General features: G+C 39.6%; 1 protein-coding gene across 1 annotated transcript in view; it reads right to left on the bottom strand.

Annotated features, from left to right (window-relative positions):
• The window catches only part of LOC144635173 (uncharacterized), a 59,681-nt gene extending 43,071 nt beyond the window's left edge, over positions 1-16,610 (bottom strand). The window contains exons 1-2 of the mRNA XM_078494249.1: positions 16,431-16,610; positions 15,628-15,679 (exon numbers count right to left, since the gene is read on the bottom strand). Of these exons, the coding sequence (XP_078350375.1) occupies positions 15,628-15,679; positions 16,431-16,597 (219 nt within the window). The 5' untranslated portion in view covers positions 16,598-16,610. The remainder of the gene's footprint in view (positions 1-15,627; positions 15,680-16,430) is intronic.
• Positions 16,611-27,416: the final 10,806 nt, after the last annotated feature.

Raw genomic sequence — 27,416 nt, 5'->3', positions numbered from 1 at the left:
TTAAACACACTAAAACGTACACAGATGTCTGCTACGCGGGCTACGGGTTTGACAGATCTTTTAATTCTTTTCAACGTTAAAATGTCACAAAATGTAGGCAATAAATGAGGTTTAATTACTGTTTTTTAAATACAACACGCGATGGTTAAAATGTTCCCGTCCACATTGCATTTCAAGAACTTCTTATAAATCAAATCCCAAAATCAAAACTGCTAAGATGCTTTTTTAAAAGTAATTTTTCAGTAATCAGAGACAGTAATGCACGGGTCAGATTTCAGTCTCGTATGCGAGGTGTCATGTTCAGTTACGCAAAACTTGAAAAATTTGAACAGAAAACAAAACTTGAACGGTCAAGGATTATTTGGAGACACAATTTTTATTCAAGTTAACATTACATTTGCCGTAAGAAGCAAAAAACTTTTGACTTTCTTGTGTGTATGATCGACATGCAGTAATTTTAGTGAGCGTCGCTTTGTATTGATGTTATTTCTACGCGGAGCGAAAATGCGTGCCAAATAAAATATAAACGGTATTTGATTTGGAATAAATCATAGGTCAAACAATTACTAAAAACACAATCAACACTAAAAGGAAGCATTTACCCGACTTCAGCATTCTCATAAGTCAAGAAAACTCTATTTGAAGTCAACAGTCCGCTTTTGATTTTCATGTCTCTCTTCGATCGTAAATCAAAGGACTCCAAAGTCGAAAGATTATTTCATCGCTTTGAAGACCTTGATGTTCATTTTTTCGGCGGTCGAATATTCTGTAGGGTATTCTCTTTCGATTTATAATTCCCTAAAGGTGTATTTATCGGTAAAGGGATGAATGACCACATTTAAAATTTTAACAGCGAGCCGCGTGGACGCCATTTTGGTCATTTGCTCTCTAGCAAGGAGTGAGAGACTGGGAACCAGTTGGGAAGAACAATACAACCCAAATATGGGGTTTACTTACACCCAAATATGGTAAAAAAAAGTCCCTTACGCAGAACTTAAGATTTTCTCTGCCTATACACTCATACGCACACGGCTCTATGATTCTGCCGCCTCGACGGCCTCAGCCTCTTGGCTCGGCTGTCTCATTGGCAAATATTGTTAATATAGTTTAATGAAGCCAACACGTGTTAGCATCGCATTACATTGTACATTCACTTATCGCTGTTTAGTTCGATCGTTTGGCTGTTTAGCTGTTTTCGTTTATCACCGACTTCTAGCCGCTCGTTTCAACAAAATGTCCTCGAAGATAAAAGCAAAATGCAGGAATAAGTGCCCCGGTTGCGGAACACCAAAGGATATTCACGATTTCGCAGCAATGGGCAAACACTGCGAAGGTCCCGATCCCTTCGAATTCGCAGCACAAGCAAAGCTTCATATTTTGTGCGACAGCATTTGGCGACCCAAATGCACAAAACGAACACCTTGATTGCTCATTCAAGGGAATCAGATGTTTCACTAGAGGTTTCTGAATTGCACGCTCAAAATAATGCCAAGTATCCCAACGTTTTCATTATCAAGAAAAGTAGCGCTTTCTGTCGGGCTTGCAAAACCACTATGTCTTTACTTGGTCGAAACATCATGGGAAATTTAGCTCAGCACGTGAAAAGTTCGGGTCATGCACAGAATGCAGGAAAAAGTAATGCAACTTCTGCACGAGATAGCGCCTCCTTTTTTGCACCTCTCGTTACGAATTCATCACCATCAGCCGGCGCAAAAAAATGTCAGTTACGTCCAAGGCTCCTGGAAAGCAGCTTTGTCAAGGGTTCTACTTAAACAATTATTAAAAGTGTAAAATAGCGTTCTCTGGTTTAAAAAGTTAAGAAAAAATATGAGCTTTCGGCTATTTTACTATAGCCTTTGACGAATGTAAAAAAAGATAAAGCGCGTGGTTGGAAATATATGCAAAAAGGGGTGTGAAAAGATTAAAAACTAAAATACAATAGAAGTGTAAAAAGCTAAAAAAGGACAAAAACAGACAAATTAAGAATTACAATAAGATAGAATATCACGGTCTTGGTAACGGTTTGGAGTTATTGTCTGCGCCGACAGTTTTGGCAGTGTGCCAAGATTCTAGTGTTCTTCGAATACGGTAATTGCCTTTGTCTATCACGGTAGCGCCATCAAAGTCAATTGAGTGATTATTTTGCCAAGCATGGTTAGCAACGTTCGAGCCTCTCGTATAATTTTTAAGATTTCGTTGATGTTCCTTTCTTCGGGTTTTAAAACATCTGCCCGTTTCTCCTACGTAACTCCAACAGCAGTCAGCGCACGGAATTTTGTAGACAACATTACATTGGAGATCCAGGGGCTGCCTGAATTTAGGAGAAGGGAATTCTTGTTGCAGGGTTTTAGCTGGTTTGCTTACTACACGGATGTCATTTTTACGAAGTAACCTGGTGAGAGGTTTAGTCAATCCGCGGATATAGGGAAGACATGCGAAACCCAGGGATGTGTCAGATGGATCGGCCCATTTGAAGAACATGGACACCAATTCTTCTGGGGGAGGAGTTGTCGGGGCTGACTTCTTTTTTAATATGTTGGAAATAACTGTAGGTGGGTAGCCGTCGGCTTTCAATGCTTCCGTAACGTGACTAGTCTCGCGTGCTTTACCTTCAAAAATCGCTTTTACTATTGAAGAAGAAAACAATGGCCAAATCTCTTTCTTGGACACCTTGGTTTCCAGGAAAAATGGTGTTATTGTCATCGACGTTTACCGGAAGCCGACACATACAGATAGATATCTGGATTATTCTTCTCATCATGAAATAAAACATAAAGTCAGCACGGCGTCGACCCTCCTATTCCGTGCAGCCAACCTACCTAGCACTTGTGAAGGTAAAGCACGCGAGACTAGTCACGTTACGGAAGCATTGAAAGCCGACGGCTACCCACCTACAGTTATTTCCAACATATTAAAAAAGAAGTCAGCCCCGACAACTCCTCCCCATTGGTGTCCATGTTCTTCAAATGGGCCGATCCATCTGAAACATCCCTGGGTTTCGCATGTCTTCCCTATATCCGCGGATTGACTAAACCTCTCACCAGGTTACTTCGTTAAAATGACATCCGTGTAGTAAGCAAACCAGCTAAAACCCTGCAACAAGAATTCCCTTCTCCTAAATTCAGGCAGCCCCTGGATCTCCAATGTAATGTTGTCTACAAAATTCCGTGCGCTGACTGCTGTTGGAGTTACGTAGGAGAAACGGGCAGATGTTTTAAAACCCGAAGAAAGGAACATCAACGAAATCTTAAAAATTATACGAGAGGCTCGAACGTTGCTAACCATGCTTGGCAAAATAATCACTCAATTGACTTTGATGGCGCTACCGTGATAGACAAAGGCAATTACCGTATTCGAAGAACACTAGAATCTTGGCACACTGCCAAAACTGTCGGCGCAGACAATAACTCCAAACCGTTACCAAGACAATATTCTATCTTATTGTAATTCTTAATTTGTCTGTTTTTGTCCTTTTTTAGCTTTTTACACTTCTATTGTATTTTAGTTTTTAATCTTTTCACACCCCTTTTTGCATATATTTCCAACCACGCGCTTTATCTTTTTTTACATTCGTCAAAGGCTATAGTAAAATAGCCGAAAGCTCATATTTTTTCTTAACTTTTTAAACCAGAGAACGCTATTTTACACTTTTAATATGTCTCATCCTGGTTGCAGTTCAATTTTTAAACAATTATTGTTATACAGTTAATCCTGTTAATCCTAAAATGCTTATTAATGATGTGAATCCTGGCAGGGACGAAGGAGACATTTCCTTGTATCCGGAGCCTCATTTCAGTTTCGTGAAAACTGGCGAGGAATCGCAAGAAGTAATTAAAGGTACCTTCAGAAGTGTCTCATGTTCTAGGTCAGCTGATGTTGGAACTTTTACTAAAGAAATGTGTTCCTCGTGCTCCACCATCCCCACCCTACCATCGTTCAAGAAGCGACTATTACTTAGAGCCAAAACGTGTAAGATGGAAGATGGAAAAAGAAACTTGGCATCGATTCGCAATGACTATTTGACGTCATCAGAGATGATAGTTAAATTAGAAGAGCAAAAGGCAAAAAAAGCAACGTTCGTCAGAGCTGTTTTTTGAAAAATCGAAAAACCTGCGCTTGCGTGTGCGAATGCGAAACACACGAGAGAAGCTTGTGGAATACGCTAGGCGTGGGTCCATGAAGTCCATCTGCTACAAGCTTCAGAGGGCATCAGAGAAAGGTCTGTTGGACGACAAACAAACTTTGATGGGGATTTTGGAATCTGTGTCACAGAATTTTCACGTTCATAAAAACGGAAAGCGGTACAAAGCACCACTTAAGCTTTTTCTGGAGGTCATCATGCTCTGGGGAGGCCCGAGGCTAGCTACGTTTGTCGCCATGAATATCAGCGGACCGGAAGTTCATTCAATTTACAGATGGCGCAATCAACACAAAGTGGTATTAGAGGGGGGTATTCACGCGAACAATTTCAAAAAGCTTTGCGATATTTACACTGAGGCAATGGAAAAAAATTGTGTATCTTCCGTTCCCGTGTTGGCTGCAGAAGATGAACTGCGAACATCTCACAAGCCACCTACAACAAAGCCAATGACGAACTTCTCGGTTTTTGTGGAATAGACGTTGCCAACCATCAATGCCTAGACCACTTTACAGTTGACGTGGGTGATGGAGAAGAAGGGTATAATGCCATTGTATCAGCGTTCAAAGAGTGTAAGCTAGGCTCATTTGCAAGAGCAATAATGTTGAATCCTCTGCATCCCAATCTTCCACGGCTCGCTATTTTGTGTATGCCCACCTGCAACAAGTTTGATACCACGTTTGTCTACAGGCAATGGCAGGAGGTACAGCGTGTGTACGAACATGTCATCGGACCCCTGGTTGGCAACAGTTCAGATGGTGACTCCAGAAGACGGAAGATTATGCTTCAGCTTGCTGGGAGTAACGCTGCAGGGAACAGGTTCCAACCAATCCCCACAAACCTTGGCTTTGTGTTTTCGTGTCTGAAGGAAGAAAAGGAAGACGGGTTCTACAACATTCGCGACCTTTGTGACCAAGACTACATTCACAATCACAAAAAGTTGCTGAATCCGCTCGACCATGCCACCAGAGTCTTGATGTTAGGGGACTATATGGTTCACATGAATCATAGCGTGTGTACGAGATCTTTCCTCCAACAGAGCATGGCCTTGGGGCCAGTGACGTCAACCGTCGTGATCGCCAGAATTGGAGATCTGTACATAAGCTCTCTTTTCCAAAGGTTAGAGACCAGGGGGGGCTGGCAGCGAGGTCTGGGACGAGTTTCGATGATCGCCCCAGTTAAGAAATATGGCCGAGTGGAACTAAGTACCGGTTTAATTGAAAACAAAGATGGCGGAAGTTTATGGCGGACGATCGTTTGCGAAGGTTCATAAACGTTTCGAGAACTGTTTCCACGTTCGAACATCCAGGGGTTCGTTTAAGCAGTTTTTATCTAAATTTCGATTTTTTAAGAAGTATCACAGATGAAATTTACGCCGCAAACCGGCGAACGGGACCACCACTGCGTTTTAACATCCCAGTGAAGACAACGAAATCTCACAGCAGAATATTTTTAGTAATTGTTTCATACACTGGATAAGCTGAACGATCTTTATTTCTGGACTAGACGCCATGACGGTAAGGGTAGCCATTTTCGGACAGTTTTTTTCTGTAAGACTTAGATCAAACCGTAGTTGACGTAGTTGTTATTGAAAAAGTGCAGAAGGTTTGATATGACTCGTTTTGTTTTATTTCCCAATTAAGCCTCAGAGCCTAGTTAGAATTTGAATATAAGAATATAAAATCTAGAGTAACATGGAACTGAAATACAGTTTATCGAAATAAAATATATCAAAATTTAATTGGCCTACCAGTATTTTTTATTTTATGTTTTGCACCAGTTACAATAACATTTTTCATGTTCAATTAGTGTTGTAAGATTAGGTGGTAATGTTTGCAACAGTTTTCTTTATTTAAACTTTTGAACTGAGCATGTCTTCGTGATAATGGCGCTCACTGAGAAAGCTGGTGGGGTAACCTTGAAATTAGACTTTGCCTATCACACCTGTGGGGTGAGAATTGAAACTTGCAGGAGGCTGGTTGGTTGTAGAATGCTCCAGTCATGGTCAGTCACCTAAAACTTAGTGACCACGGTTTGCTGTATTTCCTTGAGGAAAAAAAAATGAAACTTGAGTTCTGAGGGGTTTTTAGCAATGCATTATCTTGAAATGCTTTTACAAATAAAATAATTATACCATGGTGGAGTATGCAAAGGATCTGCTCCTCAAATGTACATGTGTGTACCCTGGTAGAGAAATAATTGAGACACTGCATGGGATCTGACACTTTAAAAATCCTATTGAGACTTACTTAACCTGTTGATTCTTTTAACTGCCCTACCTGTCCAAAGAAAAAATCAATTTCTACTCGAATCTAGTTGAATAATCTTCCTGCTGACCAGGAAAAAGTTTCAGATGTAAATGTAAAAAAAATATGTAAAATTAAAGTTCTTTACAGTGGTCATGCCCTTAACTTTAAGGGAAACAAAAATTTTAAATAAACATAACAGTTACAAATTCCAACTAGCAGGAGGCAGACCAGTTCTCTATCTACAAAGCATGACCAAGGATTTGATCTCAGAACAACCAAGAACAAATTTAGCTTGTTGCTGGGTAGAGGATTTTGACCTGGGATCTTAGAATTACAACACCAGTACCCAAAATCACTTGGCTACACTGTCTCCTGAAAGTGATAGATGAGAATTTCTAGGGTGGGGGAAAACAGTATTGCAATAATAATATTGTAGAATTTTTTTATTACCGGCAAGGGGTGCATCCCCATGAGTAGCTCATTTGGAGATGCGAAATAAACCCTGGGAGACAAAATTACCCGGTAAGTATGGTAGGTCAATGTACTTGTTTCCAACAGACATTCCATTGTTGATGGGCAAATTTATCATTTTTCCAGTGCTGAAGATAAGACAAGACAAGCATTTACTTTACCATCGTACCTTTACATACATACATACATACATACTTTATTGCATAGCTCCCCCTTGGGGGCTCTTCCGCCATACAGAAATTAAAAAGATAAAAGATAAAAATATTTACAATAAAGAAGAAAAAAGAAAAAAAAAATCAGAAAAAAGGGGTATAATACCACCTTTAAATTGTGTAATTAAATTGTGATCCCTCTGACCCTGTTCAACCAAAGTATTTACCCAAAACATAATAAAGGTTTCTGTATGTGTCAGCAAGGCACTTCAGATTGCACAGTTTAGGTAATTGAAGCCATACCCTCTGCAATTATTATTATTTTTTACATTTAAATTTAAGTTAAGATATTTATTCTTTTTGGATTTCTTTGCCTTGTTGACTTCAGCTTGATCTTGTACCGGCAAAGGAAAAAAAAGGAAAATCGAAATTTAATATCTCTTCAAGATTACCTTAGAAAACGTTTATTCTCCTGTGGGCCTATTCGCATGGACATGATGGAAAATGCTTTGAAATTCGATTTTCAACCGAAAGCAACTCGGTACTTTATATGCAATACTCGGTTCTAGAAGTAAATGCTACTATAAACGTTTAATCAGAAGATCAATTTCTAAAAATAACTTCTATGTTTATACGCAAACTACATGTGTAAACTACATGTGCTTGTATATAATTATAAAAGACACAGAACTTGAGACAGGTACTGTATATAAAATGTAAACTTTAATAAAGCTTAGCAGGTCAACCCTACTTGACAGGGGAAGTCGTGAAACACTTCGACGCCAATAAAGGACACTGTTACTGAATTTTCTGTTAAGTGAAGGAGAATCGCGGTCGAAATAATTTCTTTTGCTGTGCAGGCGTGAAGATGAGATAACACTCGACTGGGAAAATCTCAGCCCATGCAGTATACACAGAAACTTGACGTCCCGAAACATGTCACTCGCTCCTTGCTCATTTTAATTTTTAACTGCTCTACTAACCTAAAACAGAGCTGATCCTTCATTACATTAGTCTTGATTGTCTCAGATTTCTTAACTGGGGCGATCATCGAAAGCGGAAAAGCGGTAAGATCAAAGATAGCTGCCAGCCCCCCTGTTAGAGACTGTTTGCCAGATTAATTGACGGTACAGCCCCCAACCAAAGACCGAATCCAATGTTGCTGGGGACACGAGTTTATCTCCTCGTTGTTTGGTACTACGTGGAGATATTTTGCAGCAGCATGGCTTCTCTACGAGAACGTATCAAGTACGCTGCCATTGTGACACATTTTCTAGCAATCTGGCACAATAATTACGTTCACCGACATCTTCGCCTTACTATTCGCACCAACTTTATCACAAGGGAGACGTACACTGACGTCTTGCTTTCCTGTCACTGTGCCGTACTTTTGATATGCTACATGAGAGACAATTTTCCCAACCAGGAATGTCGTCTTGACTTGACTGGCGCAGATATGCTAGAAGATGTTTGGAGCAAAAATGGCCAGTGGGTGGGTAACCACCATAACTACAACTTCGGAGATCTAAGCAGGAACACGTCTCACATGCTCCGTCTTGAGCAAATCAGAGTTGATCCTAATGCACCTAAGTTCGCCAAACCCCATCCCAAGCAAGAAAGCATATGGGGGCAGCAGTACCCGGACTGTGAGAAAGTTCGGTTAAATCAGTACCCACGTGTCGGTGAGGAGGTTCAAGCATGGAGGGAAGGTATTCGTGGAGCCCAGGAACTTGCGCGTGCAGTTGGAATGGTACCCACTAATGGTGATGATGATGATGATGATGATGATGACGATAGTGATGGTGGTGATGGTGATGGTGGTACCTATGCTGGCGGCGGTGGCAGTGATGTTAATGATAATGACAGCAGTACTGGTGGTGGCAATGAGAACATTGTTGGTGATGATGATGATGACGGAAGTAACAATGATGGCTGTGTCTCCGTTGAAACACATTGGTTCTATAGGCCCTTTTGCTACCCTGGAAACAAATTCAACGAGGGGCATGACAGCGCATCTCCCCTCAACAGTGACGAAGAGGAAGCTTGCAACGATGGACCGTTTCTTTCAGGCAAATAAAGGATTTACATAAACATAGATTTAGGACTCGCTTACTTGACTTTTGATAGTCAATGTTAAACGTTACATTTATTACCGTATATTCTGGGTTTAAAATGTATTTCAATTTCCCTAGAAAAAAAAAACTGCTTTTTGGTTTAGCTTTTATGGTCCTTGTACTAGATATTTTACATTTTGTTACAAGCCAATTGTAAAACAATTTCATTAAAGAAACTTCATATAATACATGCAATACTAATAGTAACACCTTTTAACGCAATCAATTGTCTATATACATATCATTAGTTTTAAGCATCTTGTCACCTGTATTACCTCAATCTCAGATGACCTCCAAGAAATTGATTGTGCAGACCTCGATGCCAATCGCTCCAGTCAACTTGTACTTGGTGATCTAAACTACATTGACGACGCTGAACGTACATCTCCAGCGAAAGAACGTCACAAACATAATGCGCGGGTAACAATACCAGAAAGAGGAGGGGAGCAGATTTACAAAACCATCCTGATGCTGAATCAGGATCCTAACTTGTCCCACGACAGGTAAATGTGTATTTGACCTAATATGCATTATTGTTTTGTTGCTATTTCTATCTCTACGTTCCTTTGCCTGCGCTTATATTTTTGATATCTTCCTTTCAGGCTGCAGAGAGTACGCCAACGACAGGAGTACAGCAGAGTAGAAGGTGAGACTGCACTTCAGAGTGCAAGCGTCGCATTGTTTGAGGACTACGCTGTTCTCGACAGAGAAAACAAGACTTTCAGGATTGGCAACCTTGTTCGCTTTTGTGCTGGCAACCGCAATAAATCTGTCGAATATCAAAGACCAGTGCCATACAATGATCCAAAGAAGCAGTCCATCACCACTTACATGCAGCTGTATAGTCCTCTTCAAGGACCAGATGGCTTAGAGCAGCGAGGGGTGTACGAGCTTCAAACATCTGAGCTTTGTGCGTTCCCCTTTGTCGATGTGCTAACACATGTTAATGTCTTAGTACGAGAAGATTACCGGTTGAAGTTCCATCGGAGGAACTTGCATCGATTGAGAGCGAGACAGCAAGATTACTTCATCCTGAGCCAAGACGAACTGGAAGTAGCAGAGCTGCCACTCAATTGCCCAGCGAGGATGGTATTGTTAGATTATTGTTAGATGGAAGCAGCCGAATCAGCTGAAAGTACTTGTCTAAGACGATCAAGTCGCACAAGAACAGTAGTGCTTTTTAATCCGTAAAGTCGTTTTTCTTTTTTTTCTTTAAGCCCAACCTAAACGATCAAACCTTCAGTTGTCCAATAGCGTCAAGTGGAGGATCAAACATCGAACACAGTGAGCCCACATAACGTTTTGTCTGATTACCACTGAAATTATGGCGCGACGTCGCATAGATGCGGTTTCTGATTATTTGGTTGCTTTTTCCCGCTTGGGCTTGCTTTGTTTGCAGACGTTAGCTCAACATTAGCTCGTGAAGCAAAATTTTTAAAAATGCGATGTTGAGAGAGGCGGCTAAATAGTCAAACATGCTCTTTAAAAATGATGTTGGACGAAAATGTTACATCCTTTAGCCGGGGCTTTACACATAGAGAATTGCTTATTAGACTTACCTTATTCGCACTAAAAATGAAGGCATAAATATTTCTTGAGACTCGTGTAGAAGAAACTTCATTGTTTTCGCGAAACGTTTACCAAAGTAAGTTCGTGTTAGTTAGGTACACAGAGACAATGATTTCTACCGGGTATATGAACTGATACCAGAAGTACATGATCTAGAAGTCCACATCTCTGGTAATGGGTCTTGTGCTATCGGATTTGCGTGTGTGCTATTTTTAGAACAGGCCTCGCGCGCGAGACGCGCGAGAAAATTACGTAGACGGCTTTTGGCGCGAACAAGTAACCAATCGCGTAAAAGTATTTTTTACAGCGCGCCTTTGATTGGTTGAACAAATTTTTGAAGTTGACTGAGCAAGAAGAACATAACTGCTGAAAACAAGCGAACGGCACCACGAAATTTCTTACTGTTCAAGTTGTTGTTAATCAAAATGTGCATTTAGTGAGGATTTAAACCTACCGGATAGGAATCACTGGTCTCCTCTTCTGTCGATGATTACAGCATTGAAATCGCTAAAAACATTGGAGCATCCAGTAGAATGTGTTGTGTTTTGGAGTCAGAGTAGAGTAGACAGCGAGCGTAAAAGAAACTGACTGCTTCGACCGGCTCAAATTCAAAATGTAAAGACACTTCAGATGAATGGAACTCAAGTGAAAAAGACGGCTATTACATATGGGAGATGCGTTTTTACATCTTGGTACAGGTTTATTGCTATTGTAGAAAGGTCCGGCTGTCCCTGAAGTGGTTAAAATCGAGCGCGACAACTGCAAGATACACTGGAAGTGCGAACACCAGTTTGATCCATGCATGTAACAACAACTTTCTGCTTCACGATCAAGCCCGTTTTCAAAGCCTAAAAGGACAGGACGGCTACACAAGAGAAAGAAAATTTTGGTGACTATTTCTGTGGTTCTAAACGTGTCTTTAATTTGGAGTCCTTATGCGTGCAGAGCGGTGAAAGCGCAATATTTCTAGACCTGAACTCAAACAATTGTAAGGGAAGCCAGAGTACCGCATTTTAAAAATACATGCCTCCCGCCTTTCGGATTCGGAAAATGGAGGTTCTTTTCGAGAAGTAAATCTGTAAACTTTAATTTAAGGTAATGTACATGTTTATATATAAATGAAAATAAGAGTTAAATTCACTGAAAAATCATGTTTTCATTCATGCTTTTCCAATATACCTCAAAGTATACAGTCAGTTATGCTTGTCAAACAGGATCAAAATGTCGAGGAGTGATATTTATTTATCGAGTTGCCATATTTATGTCCACATTGCATTATATATATCCAAAGTGCAATATGTATGTCCAAAACTAATATATATATCCAAAAATCCGGCGACCTGTTCTCGTTGTGTATATTACAATCAAATGATTTCACATATTTGGATACAGTTTCGATATACATATTTCGCAGGCTTTTCTCGATATATATATTTCATGCGTTCTATTTCGGTCAGTATTGCATGTAAGTCTACATGACCTGTCCCGCATCCCGCAGCAAAACAATATGGCGGCTCGGTGGATACCAAACATCGATTCCTTTTTCGATTCTCTGGTGGGAGTCATACGAGGAGCAAGAAATCACTTGTCAACCAACCAAGCCGACAGTGCAGAATTCTGGTGTCGCAGACTTGACGATTATGAACGAACTGTGAGGTTGTTGTTAGCTAGAGTGATGGAATCGCGGCCCGATCAATGTGACGGCCTGCCTGAGGTGTTCTATGAAGTAATTCACTTACTAGATTATCCAGCACGTCATTAGGAATGTCATCAAAGTTGTTGCCAAGAGGCATTTCAAATTCTACTCTTCTTCTTCGTAAAGTTATTGGAGAAACTCCCAATAAACGTGCCACATCAGCCCATCGAAATCCTTCCTCTCTGAGCATTCTAATTTGAGTGTCAGTTATGAGATACCTTGGTCTTCCCGTTCTTCCTGTATGGTCTACAGCGGAAAGATTTTGAACAGCGTCTTGTCCTTCGACATCAAATTGTCCACGAAAACTTCGAGCATCAAGCGCTTCTCTAAGATTTCCCATTGTATCCATTAACAACGCCAAATCTCGCACAAAATTAACTTGATCGGGCCGCGATTCCATCACTCTAGCTAACAACAACCTCACAGTTCGTTCATAATCGTCAAGTCTGCGACACCAGAATTCTGCACTGTCGGCTTGGTTGGTTGACAAGTGATTTCTTGCTCCTCGTATGACTCCCACCAGAGAATCGAAAAAGGAATCGATGTTTGGTATCCACTGAGCCGCCATATTGTTTTGCTGCGGGATGCGGGACAGGTCATGTAGACTTACATGCAATACTGACCGAAATAGAACGCATGAAATATATATATCGAGAAAAGCCCGCGAAATATGTATATCGAAACTGTATCCAAATATGTGAAATCATTTGATTGTAATATACACAACGAGAACAGGTCGCCGGATTTTTGGATATATATATTAGTTTTGGACATACATATTGCACTTTGGATATATATAATGCAATGTGGACATAAATATGGCAACTCGATAAATAAATATCACTCCTCGACATTTTGATCCTGTTTGACAAGCATAGTCAGTTGGCGCCGCAAATAAATAAATAATAAATTTTCTATTTGTTGTTCAGTAATTAAGCTTAAATACGACGAGACTTTATACTTTCCATATGAAAGTTCAAGGTACTTATTTTCATAACTCCTTCGTTAAAATACAAATATTCCGCATGTTTGTTTTGGGAGCTTGCTAATGGAAACCGGCGACCGGTTGCCTTTTCACTTGCCTACAAACTTTAAATTTCAACACTGTCAGACGGTTGTAAATTAAAATCAAAATTTAAGAGTAATACGACTGTCAAAACGCTAGAGTTAAAAATAATGGCCAATGAAAATAATGTGTTTTCAATTGTTGTATCGCTCGCTTTTCGAAAATATTCCCAAACAATTTTCAGTTAGCAGTTTTAATATCGAAATTCAGAAAACGAGTATTCCAAACGATCTTCAAGTCGTGGTTATTTTTGTAGCTCAGGAGCAAGACAATATTACTTTGTTGATTTAAAGACGTTCAGCAAAGCGAAACATATTTTCTTTAACCAAAAACTAAATAATTTATTCTACCAATGGTTTCGTTTTCTTTGGTTTTTGTTCCCCCTTCGAGCGCGCATAATTTGCCTGTGTAATATTAAATTCAAGGAGTTTATCACTGTATTGAAAAGGAAAGCAACTTTTTCCATCTCTGGTTATCATCGGATGTTTTTCCATCACAGATCTCATAAAATTAGATCGATGCTTTCCCTTTATTTCGGAGTATTTTTTGAATTTGTTTTTAGTTTTAAGTTGTTTTCTGAGTGAAATGTTTTATGGCAAGGTCGCACGGCATTTTCTCGCGCGTCTCGCGCGTCTCCCGCGCAAGGATGTTCTAAAAATAGCACACACGCAAATCCGATAGCACGCGCCCCAATGCTAGATGTGGACTTCTAGATTATGTACTTCTGCTGATACGAACTATATTGTTGTGAGGTTGCAGTTTTAAATCTTTTATAATTATCGATATTTTAAAAGACAATTCACAAGTTTACTCCTGTTTTTCTGGACATGTTAAACAGGGATTTCATTTTCAGCATTGTTCTTAGACTTGCTAGTACACAAATATTATGACGGTATTTTACTAGACCACCCGTTGGAGTTTTAATGCTTGATACAATTTTGTGTTAACTTAGTATACAGTCGGGCAATGGCTACGTGATTGAAACGTGATTTGCTTAAATACCAATGCAATCGTCACTTTTTATGGTAACGAGTTTTATGTTCTAGTTTTCTCATGTGATATTGTTTAATTTTTAGATTGTTGTCGCTTTCACTTCAACGTTATTTTAAAAAGCGTTATTTTATGTGATCGGTGTTTGCGTCAGCTGTCGCGTTTCAATGCGTCGAATAACACGCACTTTGACTGAAGTGACAGTGAGCCATAAACTATTACCGTAATAGCAATAAAGCATGTTAAATGATTGTCAATGCTGTTTTTTGTCCTAAAAAGGGTCTTAAAATAGGGGGTGTTGTCCTACACAGAGTAGGTATTTTAAGTATTTATTGTCCTAAACAGGGTCAGGGTTTCAAACCCCCAGCGGCACCCCTATACCTAAACGTAGGTCAAGTGCCCCCTCCCCCCGGGGTCCCGATGAACCAGATCCTGCCAGCGACCACAACATTGAAAAGTCGCCCGTCGAAGAAGAACAATCACTCGCTCCTGTTCCTGGCGATAAGCAAGACGCTTTGCTGCAAGCCATACGAGCCTTGTCGAGCCAAGTTGAAGCCCTTCAGCTCGAACAGAAAACACTACGCGACACGGTGACCGACATCAAAACAACCTCTTACTAGTATTTTGTTAAAAAAAATCAATCAATCAATCAATCAATCAATCAATCAATCAATCAATCAATCAATCAATCAATCAATCAATCAATCACCCAGTCAGTCAATCAATCAAGGAATGAATGAATAAATGAATTAATCAATGAATGAATAATAATAAAAACATTGACAACATGGGCGCAGAGACAATGTTGGAAGATAATTTCTTTTTACGTCTTAAATTTCGTTTGTCTTCCTCTTCGCGCATTTTTTTCATATTCGAGATGTTTTGCATTTGTTACCCTGTTCTCAGGCTGAAATTAACCATATTCCGTTGTTCCCAAAACCACTGGAAGATTCTCCAAATAAAATTCCCACCAAATCCACCAAGTTTATTTCAACCTTTATATCCTGCGTCAACAAATTTTCAATGTGTTATATTAAATATCTACCCATCCAAACCGGGTTACGTCTGCGTTCGCAGGCTATGTAATGGTTAAGAATTAAACAAGGGTTACCCTTGGATTACACTATGATCGCCTGTTTGCGTGACCGCGTGCGTCACTCGCATTAGCTTGTTTAAAAATACCTTCTCACGTGACAAAGGCTGCCTGTCTACTGGACATGTCGGCGAGGGGCAACTAAGACAAAGAAAAAAAAATCGTAAATATGAAAAGAACTAACCATTCGTCGAATTCTTTCAGGTGTGTGTGGAAATATTTTTGGAATATTGCGAGGAAATATCAGTACGCGTATGAAAGGAATCCTTATAAAGCAAAGGTTTAGCGATACATGTCATAACGACTTCAAAAAGTCGTTCGATTTTATCGCTGACTTTTACATGCTTTAATAGAGCAGGAATATGTTAAATTATGAGCTATAAACACAAACAAGTCCTGTTGATAACCTAACGGCAATGTGTCACTTTAATTTGTGGTTACGTTAACATGCTCATTGCAAAATAAATTAAATGTCACTGTTGCATGTACGTGTATTTGTTGAGTTTTCAATCACATAAATCAGCCCCGATCTACCCTGTTTCAAATGGCATGCACTAAAACCCGAAACAACGAAACGAAACCACAGAAACGAAAGGAGCTAAACGAAACGAAATCCCCGAAACAAGCAAAACCCATTACAATTATTTAGAGCTAACCGCAAACAGGCTAACCGGAGTGACTAGTAGGCTAACAGAAGTGCACAGTGGGCTAAACGCGGGCTAAACGAAGTGTATAGTATGGTAAGTGGAAAATCTTGCAGTTTTGCTTGTTTCGGTGATTTCGTTTCGTTTCGCTCGTTTCGGCCGTTTCGGTGGTTTCGGCAGTTTCGTTTCAGTGTTTTCGTTTCGTTGCTTCGGGTTTTAGTACTTGCCGTTTCAAATGTTGTCTTTACCTTAGCAGGAATTTCATGCAAGTACTACAAAGTCTGTGTCCGCATCCTACAATCTGAATAGGATTCTTCATTATTAAACAACACACCATACATTTCAAATCCTCAGGAACTCCACTTGTAAACTCGTAAGAGCACAAGAGCACTGGTACATTTCCGCCCGCCGCCATTGTATTCACTTTCGCTTTTAAGCGTCAACTCTTGCATAGGTAATTTCCATTTGATACCGTGCTGTCATTTCTTGTCCGATCACGTCAGGAGAACCAAGCTCTGGCCGATAGCGTGACTAAAAGTCACGAGCGCGGAAAACAGACTTGACACGCGTTCATCTGTCCGCTCCATGTTCTGTGCGCAACAAAAAGAAAACCACGTCCCTTTTAGACTGGGAAAAGATAATTTCAAAGGAATCAAAGAATTAGTTCACGGAACATTGTTTATTACCGTAATGATTAGTGTCCAAAATAACAGGAACATGATTTTAATTAATGACGGTTACATATTCACGAGTGTATCTAATTTATGAGTTCGAGTTAGAAAGTTCGAGTTATGGGGTAACATTTTCCCAGTTGTTCGCGCATAGTGTCGCCCTTATCACCAAATGAAAGCTAACCGCAAGCAAACGGAGTGGAACTAACCGCAAGCAACTCGAACTCGATATTTTAACTCGAACTCGAAATTCTAACTCGAACTCGAACTCAACTCGAAATTCTAACTCGAACTCGAACTCATGAAATGGACAGACTCCATAATCACAACAAAACATTTATTTTTCACTCACGGATAATTCTTTTAGAAAGTCACAGTTCACGGCTAATTACCGAATCACGAGATTTAAAAATAAACGGCATGAAGTGCATGCAGAAGCGATGACGTTTCACAAAGGGTCTAACATAATTTTGAGGAAATCTGTCAAAAACTCAACGTAATTAAAAGTAGCTGACACCTTGTGCGTGATAACGACTGTTATCCAATTGCAGTGTACATTTTTTAAACCTAAGAAGCAATGTTGGTGATTGTCTAAATCGGCACAGTTAGGATCTGATGAAATTCAAAAAAATATAGTAGTTATTAATTCACAGGCCAAGGATGCAAAGTTAATCATTAATTTTCTTTGTAGACACAGTAGATTGCGTTATATTGTAGTGTGTGACATCCGATAAACGACATACGATACGCGGGATTTAGCTTTCAATTCAAGCTGCGAGAAAGGTCAAACGGTCTCTTGTTTACAGTGGCCCTGTATATTATAAGAATTAGAAATTTCTGTCTACTAAATCTAACAGATCCCACCTTATAAAATAAGTCTCTTTCGTTTATACATTGTAGTGTTCCATTCTGACTGCGAGGGAGTATTTTGCTTTTGTATTCTACCCGGCGATTTCTTGTTAAGTTTAACTTGATTTCTGTTCAGTTGCGCCAAACAGACAAACAGAACAGAGCCCACCAGACAAACAGACAAACCGACAAACAGAATAAATGTGTTGGAACAGACAACAGAGAACGGACGTAGATTTGCTCAATTCATTATTGAACAACAGTAATATTTTATTTTTTATTTTATTTATTTTTATTCTTACATTTCCCTTTGTTGCCTCGACAAAGGTTACGTTGTATTGTCGCGTTACATCCGATAAACAACATACGATACACGTGAGCAAGCTTCAGGTCAAACGGTATTTCGCTCTCAGCGGCCCTTTGTGGTCCTGTTTATCAAAAGTATTTAGAAAGTTCTGTCTTCTAAATCTACTTGAACTAATCAAATATAATTAGTCTCTTTCGGTTATACACTGTAGTGTTCGTTTCTAACTGCACGGGAATATTTTTCTTTTGCGTTCTACGTGCGCGGCGATTTCTTGTTTAAGTTAACTTGATTTCTGTCTGGGGGGGGGGGGGGGGGGTACTCCCATCTATGGGCTATACAGGTATTGGCCGCACAACAGTGTATGCTTTTTTGCCTCCCTGACTCTGGAACAGGGTATAGAATTCAGCCTTTCTCTCTGGAACAGGGTCGATGTTTCCCCAGAATCCTGATTAAGCATGATCAAGCCTAGCTACGAAACTCTGCTCCCCTCGACGCTTTATCCCCAGGCGTAGTCAATCGATAGAAATCGATATCGGAAATCAATCGATACAATCGATATCTATCGATATCAATCACCAATTGATATCGATTGAAATCGGTAATCGATAACAATCGAGCTCACAGAAAAAATTATTATCGATTGTTATCGATTGAGAAATTCGATAATAATCGATAGCAATCGACAGTAATCCATAACCGACAATCACTACTAACCCAAATATTCTAAAGATAGCGTTACTATTTAGTAAAACAACACGAGACCGGCGTTCAAATGGTGAAACATTTTATTAATTCACATCTAGTCCTGCCGAAGTCCAGTCTGGGGTTGAGGCAGAATGTTCATCAAGATTCTCGTCGTTTGGGGTTTTAAATATTTTGACTAGTCCACTCAACCCAGGCAGCGCCTAGAGCGCTGTCGATTGCCTCTCCATTGTCTCCATTATGGCGTTCTTGCATAGGTGAAAAATCAACTCGATCCTATATATGCACGGACATTGTAAACCTCCCGAACGATTCCATCTTTTTGCTTCATACAATGTATTTATGACGTTGTTATAGCGAGACTAGAGGGTTGCGCATCGCTACTTTGGCCGCAACTTCTTCTTCTTATTTTGAATCGCGCTGGAGTATCAATATTGTTCTTGTTCTTTTTATAGTACAAGCTTGGTAATTGCATTACATATCCACGATTGATGGACTCAATAGACCCATAAAACAACATCGTGTCCATGTTTAACATCGTGTAAGAATTGACATAAATAACTTCCGATAAAAATCTTCGATTGATATCGATTGCTACTGATTGTTATCGATTATCGGTTTATCGATTGACTACGCCTGGTTTATCTTCATGCCACAGACAAAGTCAAGTGAACACTTTGTGATATTCTCCAGTGTTTTTTATATCTATATATTTTTTTCCATCGTGCATATTGTCTGGAACAGGGTACCTATTCTTCCAATGTTCGTCTGGGACAGGGTCGCAAATTCACTTCTATTTCTCTGGAACAGGTCCAGCGTCTCAGAGACTCAGCGGCACACCCTCGTACAAATTTTTGGGAGTACCCCACGGGATTTTTGTTCGTTTGTCCGACAGACAAAAAGAACCGGCCGTTCGATGACATTAAGCGATGACATTATCACTTGCAAGTCATCGCTTAAAAATGAAAAAAAAAAATGAAAACCACTAGCGCCATTTCACATTTCACGAGGAAAGGCCATTTATCCGTAATCACGAAAATACTCTTTACCGACGACTCTCATTATATATACGCGAGCTTTATTTGCACCAAATAAACAAGTCTGCAAACAACTTTGTATACAAATATCTTTTTAACGACAATTACAGATTAGATTTTTTTATTTTTTAAGATAAAACAATTAACATCTAGAAAAATAACAGTAAATTACAAATTTCAGTGAAATCTTTCCCCAAGAAGTCACATATTCATTTCATGTTCATTAATTATCACATTGTAAACTAAAGGTTAACCAAGAAAACAGTACAAAGATTAGCATAATTCTAAGAAAACCAAAAGAGGATATTACATCGAACAAACTATGTTATCAAACCAGAGGCAACACGTAAGCAGCTCATTCACTGACAAAAAACCCCTGGAGTTCATAAGTCAACAGATCATGGCGATGGTTTCAACAGTACAGCTACCAAAACTGGGTTAACCTTTTTAAATTATACATATATAATTGCCCACATTTCAGCAAAAGAGTTGCTTCGTGACACGTATAGCCTGTGTGGTGAACACTTGACGGTCATGACACGAATGGCAGAAGAAAGTTCTCTTATCGCCAATAAAGTGCTCGAAAAACTTCCAATTTTGAATGACTAGATATATTTGCGTAATGTTTGACTTTTGACTGTCTGTTAATGTCTTAAAACATTTATAGCTTCATATATACATTTCGCCGATAAAAGGTTACAAATAAAACTTAAGGTAAAAGCTGTTAAAATTAATGCCAAACGTTTTCGATCTGTTCGATCACTGATGATGATCGAACAGATCGAAAACGTTTAGCATCAATTTTGACAGCTTTTACCTTAAGTTTTATTAATAGCTTTTTGAATGAAGTCATGACTAACAAGCAACAGAAAATACGTCGACAGAAGTTTATTATGGGCCAGGAACAAACCCGAGATGAAAGTTTTGTTGACTATTACAAATAGAGAAAGATACACTAAAAATAAAGCTGTTTAGTTGTTGTCTCTGATTTGATTTGTGAAGTAAGAATATCCATGTGCCAATTAGCCTGCGAGATCAGACGCATTTCCGGCCGTCGCTTCTCTCCGCCGAAAAATAGCGTCTGCGAAACCGAGCCAGGAAACGATTTCTGTGACGTCAGTTCAAGGTAACCAATGAAAATTTACCTTGCATATCCGAAGAGGTGCCACGCGTGTAGCCTGTGAGCCGTCACACAATCGTGTGGAAAAAACAATGGCAAACGAAGTGGACACTACGCGATGAGGAACGTCTTGCAAAGTGTTTCAGTTTAATGCTTTAATTGGAAGTGGGAGACGTACTCACGAATCTTTAGAATGGATTTGGGACATCAACAATTTTCTAAGCATTGAGAGGAATATTTAGTATACTATTGTGATCGTCTTTCCGCCGCTTGTAAGTTGAATGAAGACAATGAAGGACCAGGTCAGCCCATTATCGTCGCTTGACCTAAATGCAATAGTGCTGAATAACACACGGTACATTGGAAGCCGAGAAAAGAAATATTGAAAATAGCCGCTATTTGATCGTGTACGGATCACCAGAGAGATATATAGGTCAGCCTGCGAGAGCAGACGCATTTCCGGTCGTCGCTAATGCGTCTGCTCTCGCAGGCTACAGATAGGTTAGATAAATATTCGGTAGCAGCAGTCGTTGTTGACGAACCATATGAACATGTTACTAGTTTTGTTGGTAAGTTTATTTTATTGTATATACTGTCACCAGGGATTTCAAAACAAGTCATAAAATCGATTAGAAATTTTAGGAAAATGTATGATCAACCGTGTAGCCGGCAGTTCCCAAGAGAGCGACAGAAATCAAGCCAAGTTCCGGTGTTTTGGTCAATTGCTGAAAATCATTACTTGCTGTAACTAGTGCTAGTAACTTTACTCCTAGACAAAACTGCCCTGAACTGAAACTAAGATGAAGATACCAAATAAAAGCAATACTATTATTGGTCAGAGTTGTAATTTCAGTGTACTGTCTCTTCCGAAAGAGACGAATCTTTCGAGCGACTCTCTGAGATTCGCCTTTACGCAGCGGATCAAGATGTAAACATAACTTTAGCTACCGCTGAAATCTGCGAAAGTTTTCTTGGTTTTTATTCTTTGGGACAAATTTTTGAGTCTTCGTGGTGCAAAGAAGGACGCTAAGAACGCTTCAGGGTTAAGAACTCGCAGGCCTTGAAATGACGCTTGTCGTACCTTTTTTGTGTAATTTCTCGAAAGGTGAAGATGAAACTCACCTGGTCGATTGTCGCGTCCGGTGTGTTGCTAGAATTTATTACCTATCTACTAACAAAAAGGACACACATTAACCTCTTTTGCAACTGAAAATGTTCTTCTGCAAAGAACTACTTTCACCGGGGTAAGAAACCTTCGATGTTTCAGAAAAATTGCCATAGCATCTCGCAGACAGCTCGTAACAGCTTTGTCGCGAGGGAGCCGCGTGGTGTGCAGTCGTGTTTTATTCTATCGCTTAATCTAATTGGCCAAAGAGAAAACAAAAGATGCGACGTCACAGAAATCGTTTCCTGGCTCGGTTTCGCAGACGCTATTTTTCGGCGGAGAGAAGCGACGGCCGGAAATGCGTCTGCTCTCGCAGGCTATGTGCCAATTGGCTTAAATAAGTGCATGCATCGAGATGCATGCTGGGAAGATGGAAATATCCTCCTTTAGTATAACCCAGCTGCCGTCTTTTGGCAAACACGCAATCTGATTGGCTACACAGGTTCCGTCTATTTAACAATTAGACGGCGAGCTTGAGGTTTCTACCGGCTGATAGTTGGCGAGGGGCGAAGCCGAGAGCGAGCCGTCTTATTGTTTTAAAATAACCCACTGACCAATCTATAAAACTCAGATTATCGCTTGAATTGATTTATTGAAGGTTTTGATTGATAAATTAAATTAAGCGAACACTAAGCGCACGCTCCGAAAGCCGTCTATCATCAATAGACGGCAACTGTGTAGCCAATCAGATTATGCTAATGATTGAAAGACGGCTCTCAGAGCCCGCACTGAGTTTTTCGCTGAATTTTACCAATCAAAACCTTTAATTAATCAATTCTAGTTCTAGCCATGTTCTGTGTAAAAAAGATCAGCCGCTGGGTTATGCTAAAACAATTAGACGGCTCGCTCTCGGTTTGTATCGACCAGTATGCCCCTCGCCAACTATCAACCGGTAAAAACCTTGAGCTTGCCGTCTAATTGACAATTAGTAGAAGATACTTATACTTTTATGTAAAAGCTGCAATTTGATAGGATGAAGCCCTTATAAAAATATTCCTTCCGAAACGTTTGGTTTACCTTATAAGGAATTTGGCACCTTAATAGTCCAGTCATTTTGTGGTTGGACCTGCAACTAATTGCAACAGTAGCTTTCTGACCGCAAATCATTTCGAATAAGCCTCTAGATCAACATACTAAAAGTCCCAAAGGATCTATGCATGGGAACATCTCGAAAATTGAACGGATTCTAAGTCGTGCTTTTGCGTATCATGAAAACGAGGCTCAAAAACAGAAGTTCTGTTATTATGCTTGTTTATGGCCAGAATTTCATTTATTTCATCCAAAAACCAAGAAATATACTTCAAATATGCTTGAAAACTTTCATCGGGAGGAAAAATTAATCAAAAAGTATTCAATAAGCAAAATAAATCTCATTATATTTAAGTTTTCAATTGTGAAGCGAATCGGTCTACACCAAAAATGGTAGTTGCGTTACTTTATTATCCTTTTATGGATCGCACAAAAATTTGCAAGCGAGCCAACAAATAAAATATTTCACAATGGTGAAATATTCTAAAAGAACACCGTTTGTGAAATGAAAACGAATTTCACAGTTTCTTTCAGCTCTTGTGTCAATCACCGTCATCATCGCTATCGAAATCTTGTTGGGGCTAGCGATGTTGTGGCGCCTCGCATGTTTTCAGAGTGAGGGAAATACATGTGACTTCACTTGGGTTCAGGTCGATCATCGGTAGAAGTGTTATTGATGACTTTCCCTGATGGCTACCCCGGTGAACAGCTTGCATCATTCCAGCCCATGCTGGGCGTGTGGTGCGAAACAGCCGAAACGTCTTCCAAAGTATGTCCAAATTCGCTGTGGGATCTATTACTCTTGCAACAACTACGTCATTGTACTTTATTTCCACTTGTCATTGCCTTGGCTCAGATGGCGGGCGTAGGCCGACTTTTCCTGCTGCTGAGATGTCTTGAGGACTTAACTTCGTCTCGGAACGCTTCTTTTTCGGTTAGTGCCAGGAGTGATGATACAAATGATGCCCATGGCATGCAAGGTGTCGTTACCGTCAAGGGTTCGCAGATTATGGTCCACATCATTCAGCTATGTACTGAGCAAACTCTCCGTCATAATATGGCATATCTTTTCCCTGGTCCAATGCAGCATTTTGATTAAACAGCTGTACCTCTAGATCTTGGTACGAAGAACAGAAGCCGTTGCGAAGAAGGGTGTCTATTAGAAATCTCGATGCGAAGTTGTAATGAAGCTGCACTGCTATACCAACTTGTAAAGGCGCAAGAATCACTCTAGGTCACGCCGTCTGAACAATAGCCTGTCCAATTGATGCTAACTTCACGTTATCTTTACCAACCAGAATACCCTCAAAAAACATCTTTAACGTGGCTGGAAGGAAGTCAACGTTTTCCTCAGCTTCTGTTCGATCGAAGGGAAGACTTCGTTAGATGTTTTAAGTTATTTGATATCATTCTTAATCAACCTTGAGGCAGCCGAGTTCTGACAAAACTTAATTTTTCCAAAACCTGGACTGAAACATGTAATTAATTATTTTTATAGTAGATACGATCCAATTTAGTATATAAGCATTTAGTTGTAATTTAGAAATCTATTAGTTTATTAGTATTTTGTAATATTAAGTATAATACACGACCCCACAAGCATTGTGCTTTAAACCCTATCGTGTGTAAATAAAGGTTTTGATGATGATGATGATGATGAACCTGATCAACTTCCTTTTGCTGTGAGTGAAATTCGTGCAGAATAGCTGATGCAGTACTTCTAAATTTTACAACATTTGGCTTTCGTTGATCTCGGTTATAATAAGCTGATCGCCAAAGTGTTACCCATATGGGTGTGGCTATATACGGCAGTAGCTGAGTCACCAAGATATTCCTCCATTAGATCCATGACAGTAATTATGAAAGTTCACCACTTTGATTTCTTTTCTTACTATCCAGCTGATCTGAGGCACTGAATACTTTTGGCACTTGTTTTTCGGTCCAGAAGTTGACGCTGCATGACTGATGGTAAACAGCACCGGCGGCCGGCAAATCATAGACATTTAAAATTCTCGCCTGTACCACTTCAGCCCAAGAATCCCCCTTTCAGAACATGTGTCTAGCACAGTCTCTCTTGTCTCGAGGGTTGTCACACGGAACACCTCTCCTGGCTTTCTCTTTTGCTTCTCAACATCAATTTTGTTACCACAGTAGAAACAGTCAGTTTTAAAGCTAAAGAATTTTTCAGTCATGCGATCCAATGAACGACGTTTACTTAAGCTTGCAATTTCTTGTTTCTTGGGTGTACCAATGTTACTAGGGGGGCAATACGTGCGGCGACATGTCTTGTATACCTTTTGACCGGGAATAGTTTGGATGTCATTGCGCTCTGCGCTTGCGCGGTTAATACCTTCACTTCCCTTCAGACGGAGAGATACTATTTTTGACAAATTGCACAACACATTTCATTCATTTTAGGATCTTTCTGGTCTAAAAATAACCAGGATATATATTAGACTGTGTCAAACGTGCAATAGCCGGGATATATAGACGCTCTATGTTTCGCCCAATAAATTTCTGCAATCGGGTTTAAAACCTTTCGGAAACATATCATTCTTTATAAGCAGAAGAAAGGATAATGTTGTTCTTATTTTAACTCACTGCAGCATTGTATGCAGTAATCTCGCTTTTTAGTAAATATTTTGAAATCAGAATGTAATAAGCTTACGTCGCATTTCAACTGCGTTAAAAGACTCAAATAAATACTGTAGCCGCAGAAAACTCGTTAGAATCGCTTTAGAAAACAGTGCATTGGATGCGATACATGCACTATGAGTCAGCAAAGGGAAACTTCTCCATTTTGAAAGAAATAAAACTACTTTTGAAGAGAACTCACTGAGAATACACTTACCTGGTCGTAGCACAGAACATTAAAGTTCTTAAACCATTTTGTTCGATGGAGATTAAAATTTCTGCAGGCGTAAAACTCAGCACACTATACCTGCGAACTCACCCGCCTTGCGTGTGAGTCTCATACACGCCTCCGAGTTAAAAACTTCGATCTCACGCCAACTCACGCTTTTATTTCTCAATTTCACACGAAAATTAAGCTCCTTTAATTGTATCACTATTTTTGAAGAAAGGTTTAAACAGTTCAACAAGTTTCATTAAAAAATAAAAAAAATAAAAAATCGCTACAGATAAAAAAGCCAACTTTACTTAATGTCATTCAGTTTCATACACAGGCTAGGGTTGCGACTTTTTACGCAGCAAGCAACTAAAATAGACATAAAATTAAAGCTGCGTACTGAAGAAATATCACAAATTAACTTGATTTCTAAAATAAGAAAACCTTCCAATTGAGATATCGTTTCAAATTTTGTTGTATTTTTGACTTTTAAGACATAAACACGCGCATTTTTGGAAAAGCTTTATTCAGCCTCGTTTTCGTGCATCTTTAAAAACGTGTCTCGGAGCTTCTAAAAACACCCATTTTTCAATGACTTTCCCTGCCAGGATTTTCTGGGACTTTTGATATGATATTAACGATAAGTTTCTCGGTCAAAAACCGTTGGAATTTCTTCTGTTGCAATTAGTTGCAGGTTGACCCATTATTTTTAGTAAAATGACTGGACTACAAGGCTTGATTGCGAATAGGGAGAAAATGACGTCAAAGGCTTAAAAATACCTCACGGGTTGAAATTAGAATAACAATCAGCATAGAAAATTGCACGAAAAACAAGCCCAAAGGTTTTGTTGCTTTTCGCGTGAGTCTCAATACATATTGTTATTATAATTTCAACCCGTGAGGTATTTTGCAGCTTTTGACGTCATTTTCTCCCTATTCGCAACCAAGCCTTGGAACAAGGTTGTTTAATGGCGGCCGTAAATTATCGGAAATAAACGTTAAAATGAAACGACTTCTGATGTTCGTAATGGATTGGAAATTGGCAAGGTGAGTAAGAAAGTCTTATTGTACACGAAAATGTAAAAAAATAGAAATCGAAAATTTGATCATAGTGGCACTTTAAGGAATAACGAACGAAAAGACCACGTTTTCGAGTTGACTTTATAATCAGGCTTTCTTACTTAGCAGCCCGGCCTTTTCTGGAACCCAGAACCCTTCAAGTGTTCATTCCTTTTTTTTCCCGACCGACCGACCCACCATCACAAGAGACGGGGCGATGGGAAACGAAACATTTTCTTAGGATGGCCGTAAGTTTATTGTTTACGCTGGATTGACTGACTGCAAGCTATATAATTAATATTTAACTGAATTACATGCTTGTCCAATTTGGAAATAATTAGATTAAAAAATTCCTCTGACAGCCAAATTGGACTCGACCTACGGCCTTGTCCAATTTTGGTTGCCCTCGGAATTTTTTTCATTAAATTACTTCCAAATTGGACAGCA

The sequence above is a fragment of the Oculina patagonica genome, chromosome 13 (assembly GCF_052425735.1).
Source record: "Oculina patagonica isolate OP01 chromosome 13, crgOcupat, whole genome shotgun sequence".
NCBI lineage: Eukaryota > Metazoa > Cnidaria > Anthozoa > Scleractinia > Oculinidae > Oculina > Oculina patagonica.
The sequence above is the reverse complement of the archived record's forward strand: the minus strand, read 5'-3'. Positions and strand labels throughout refer to the sequence as shown.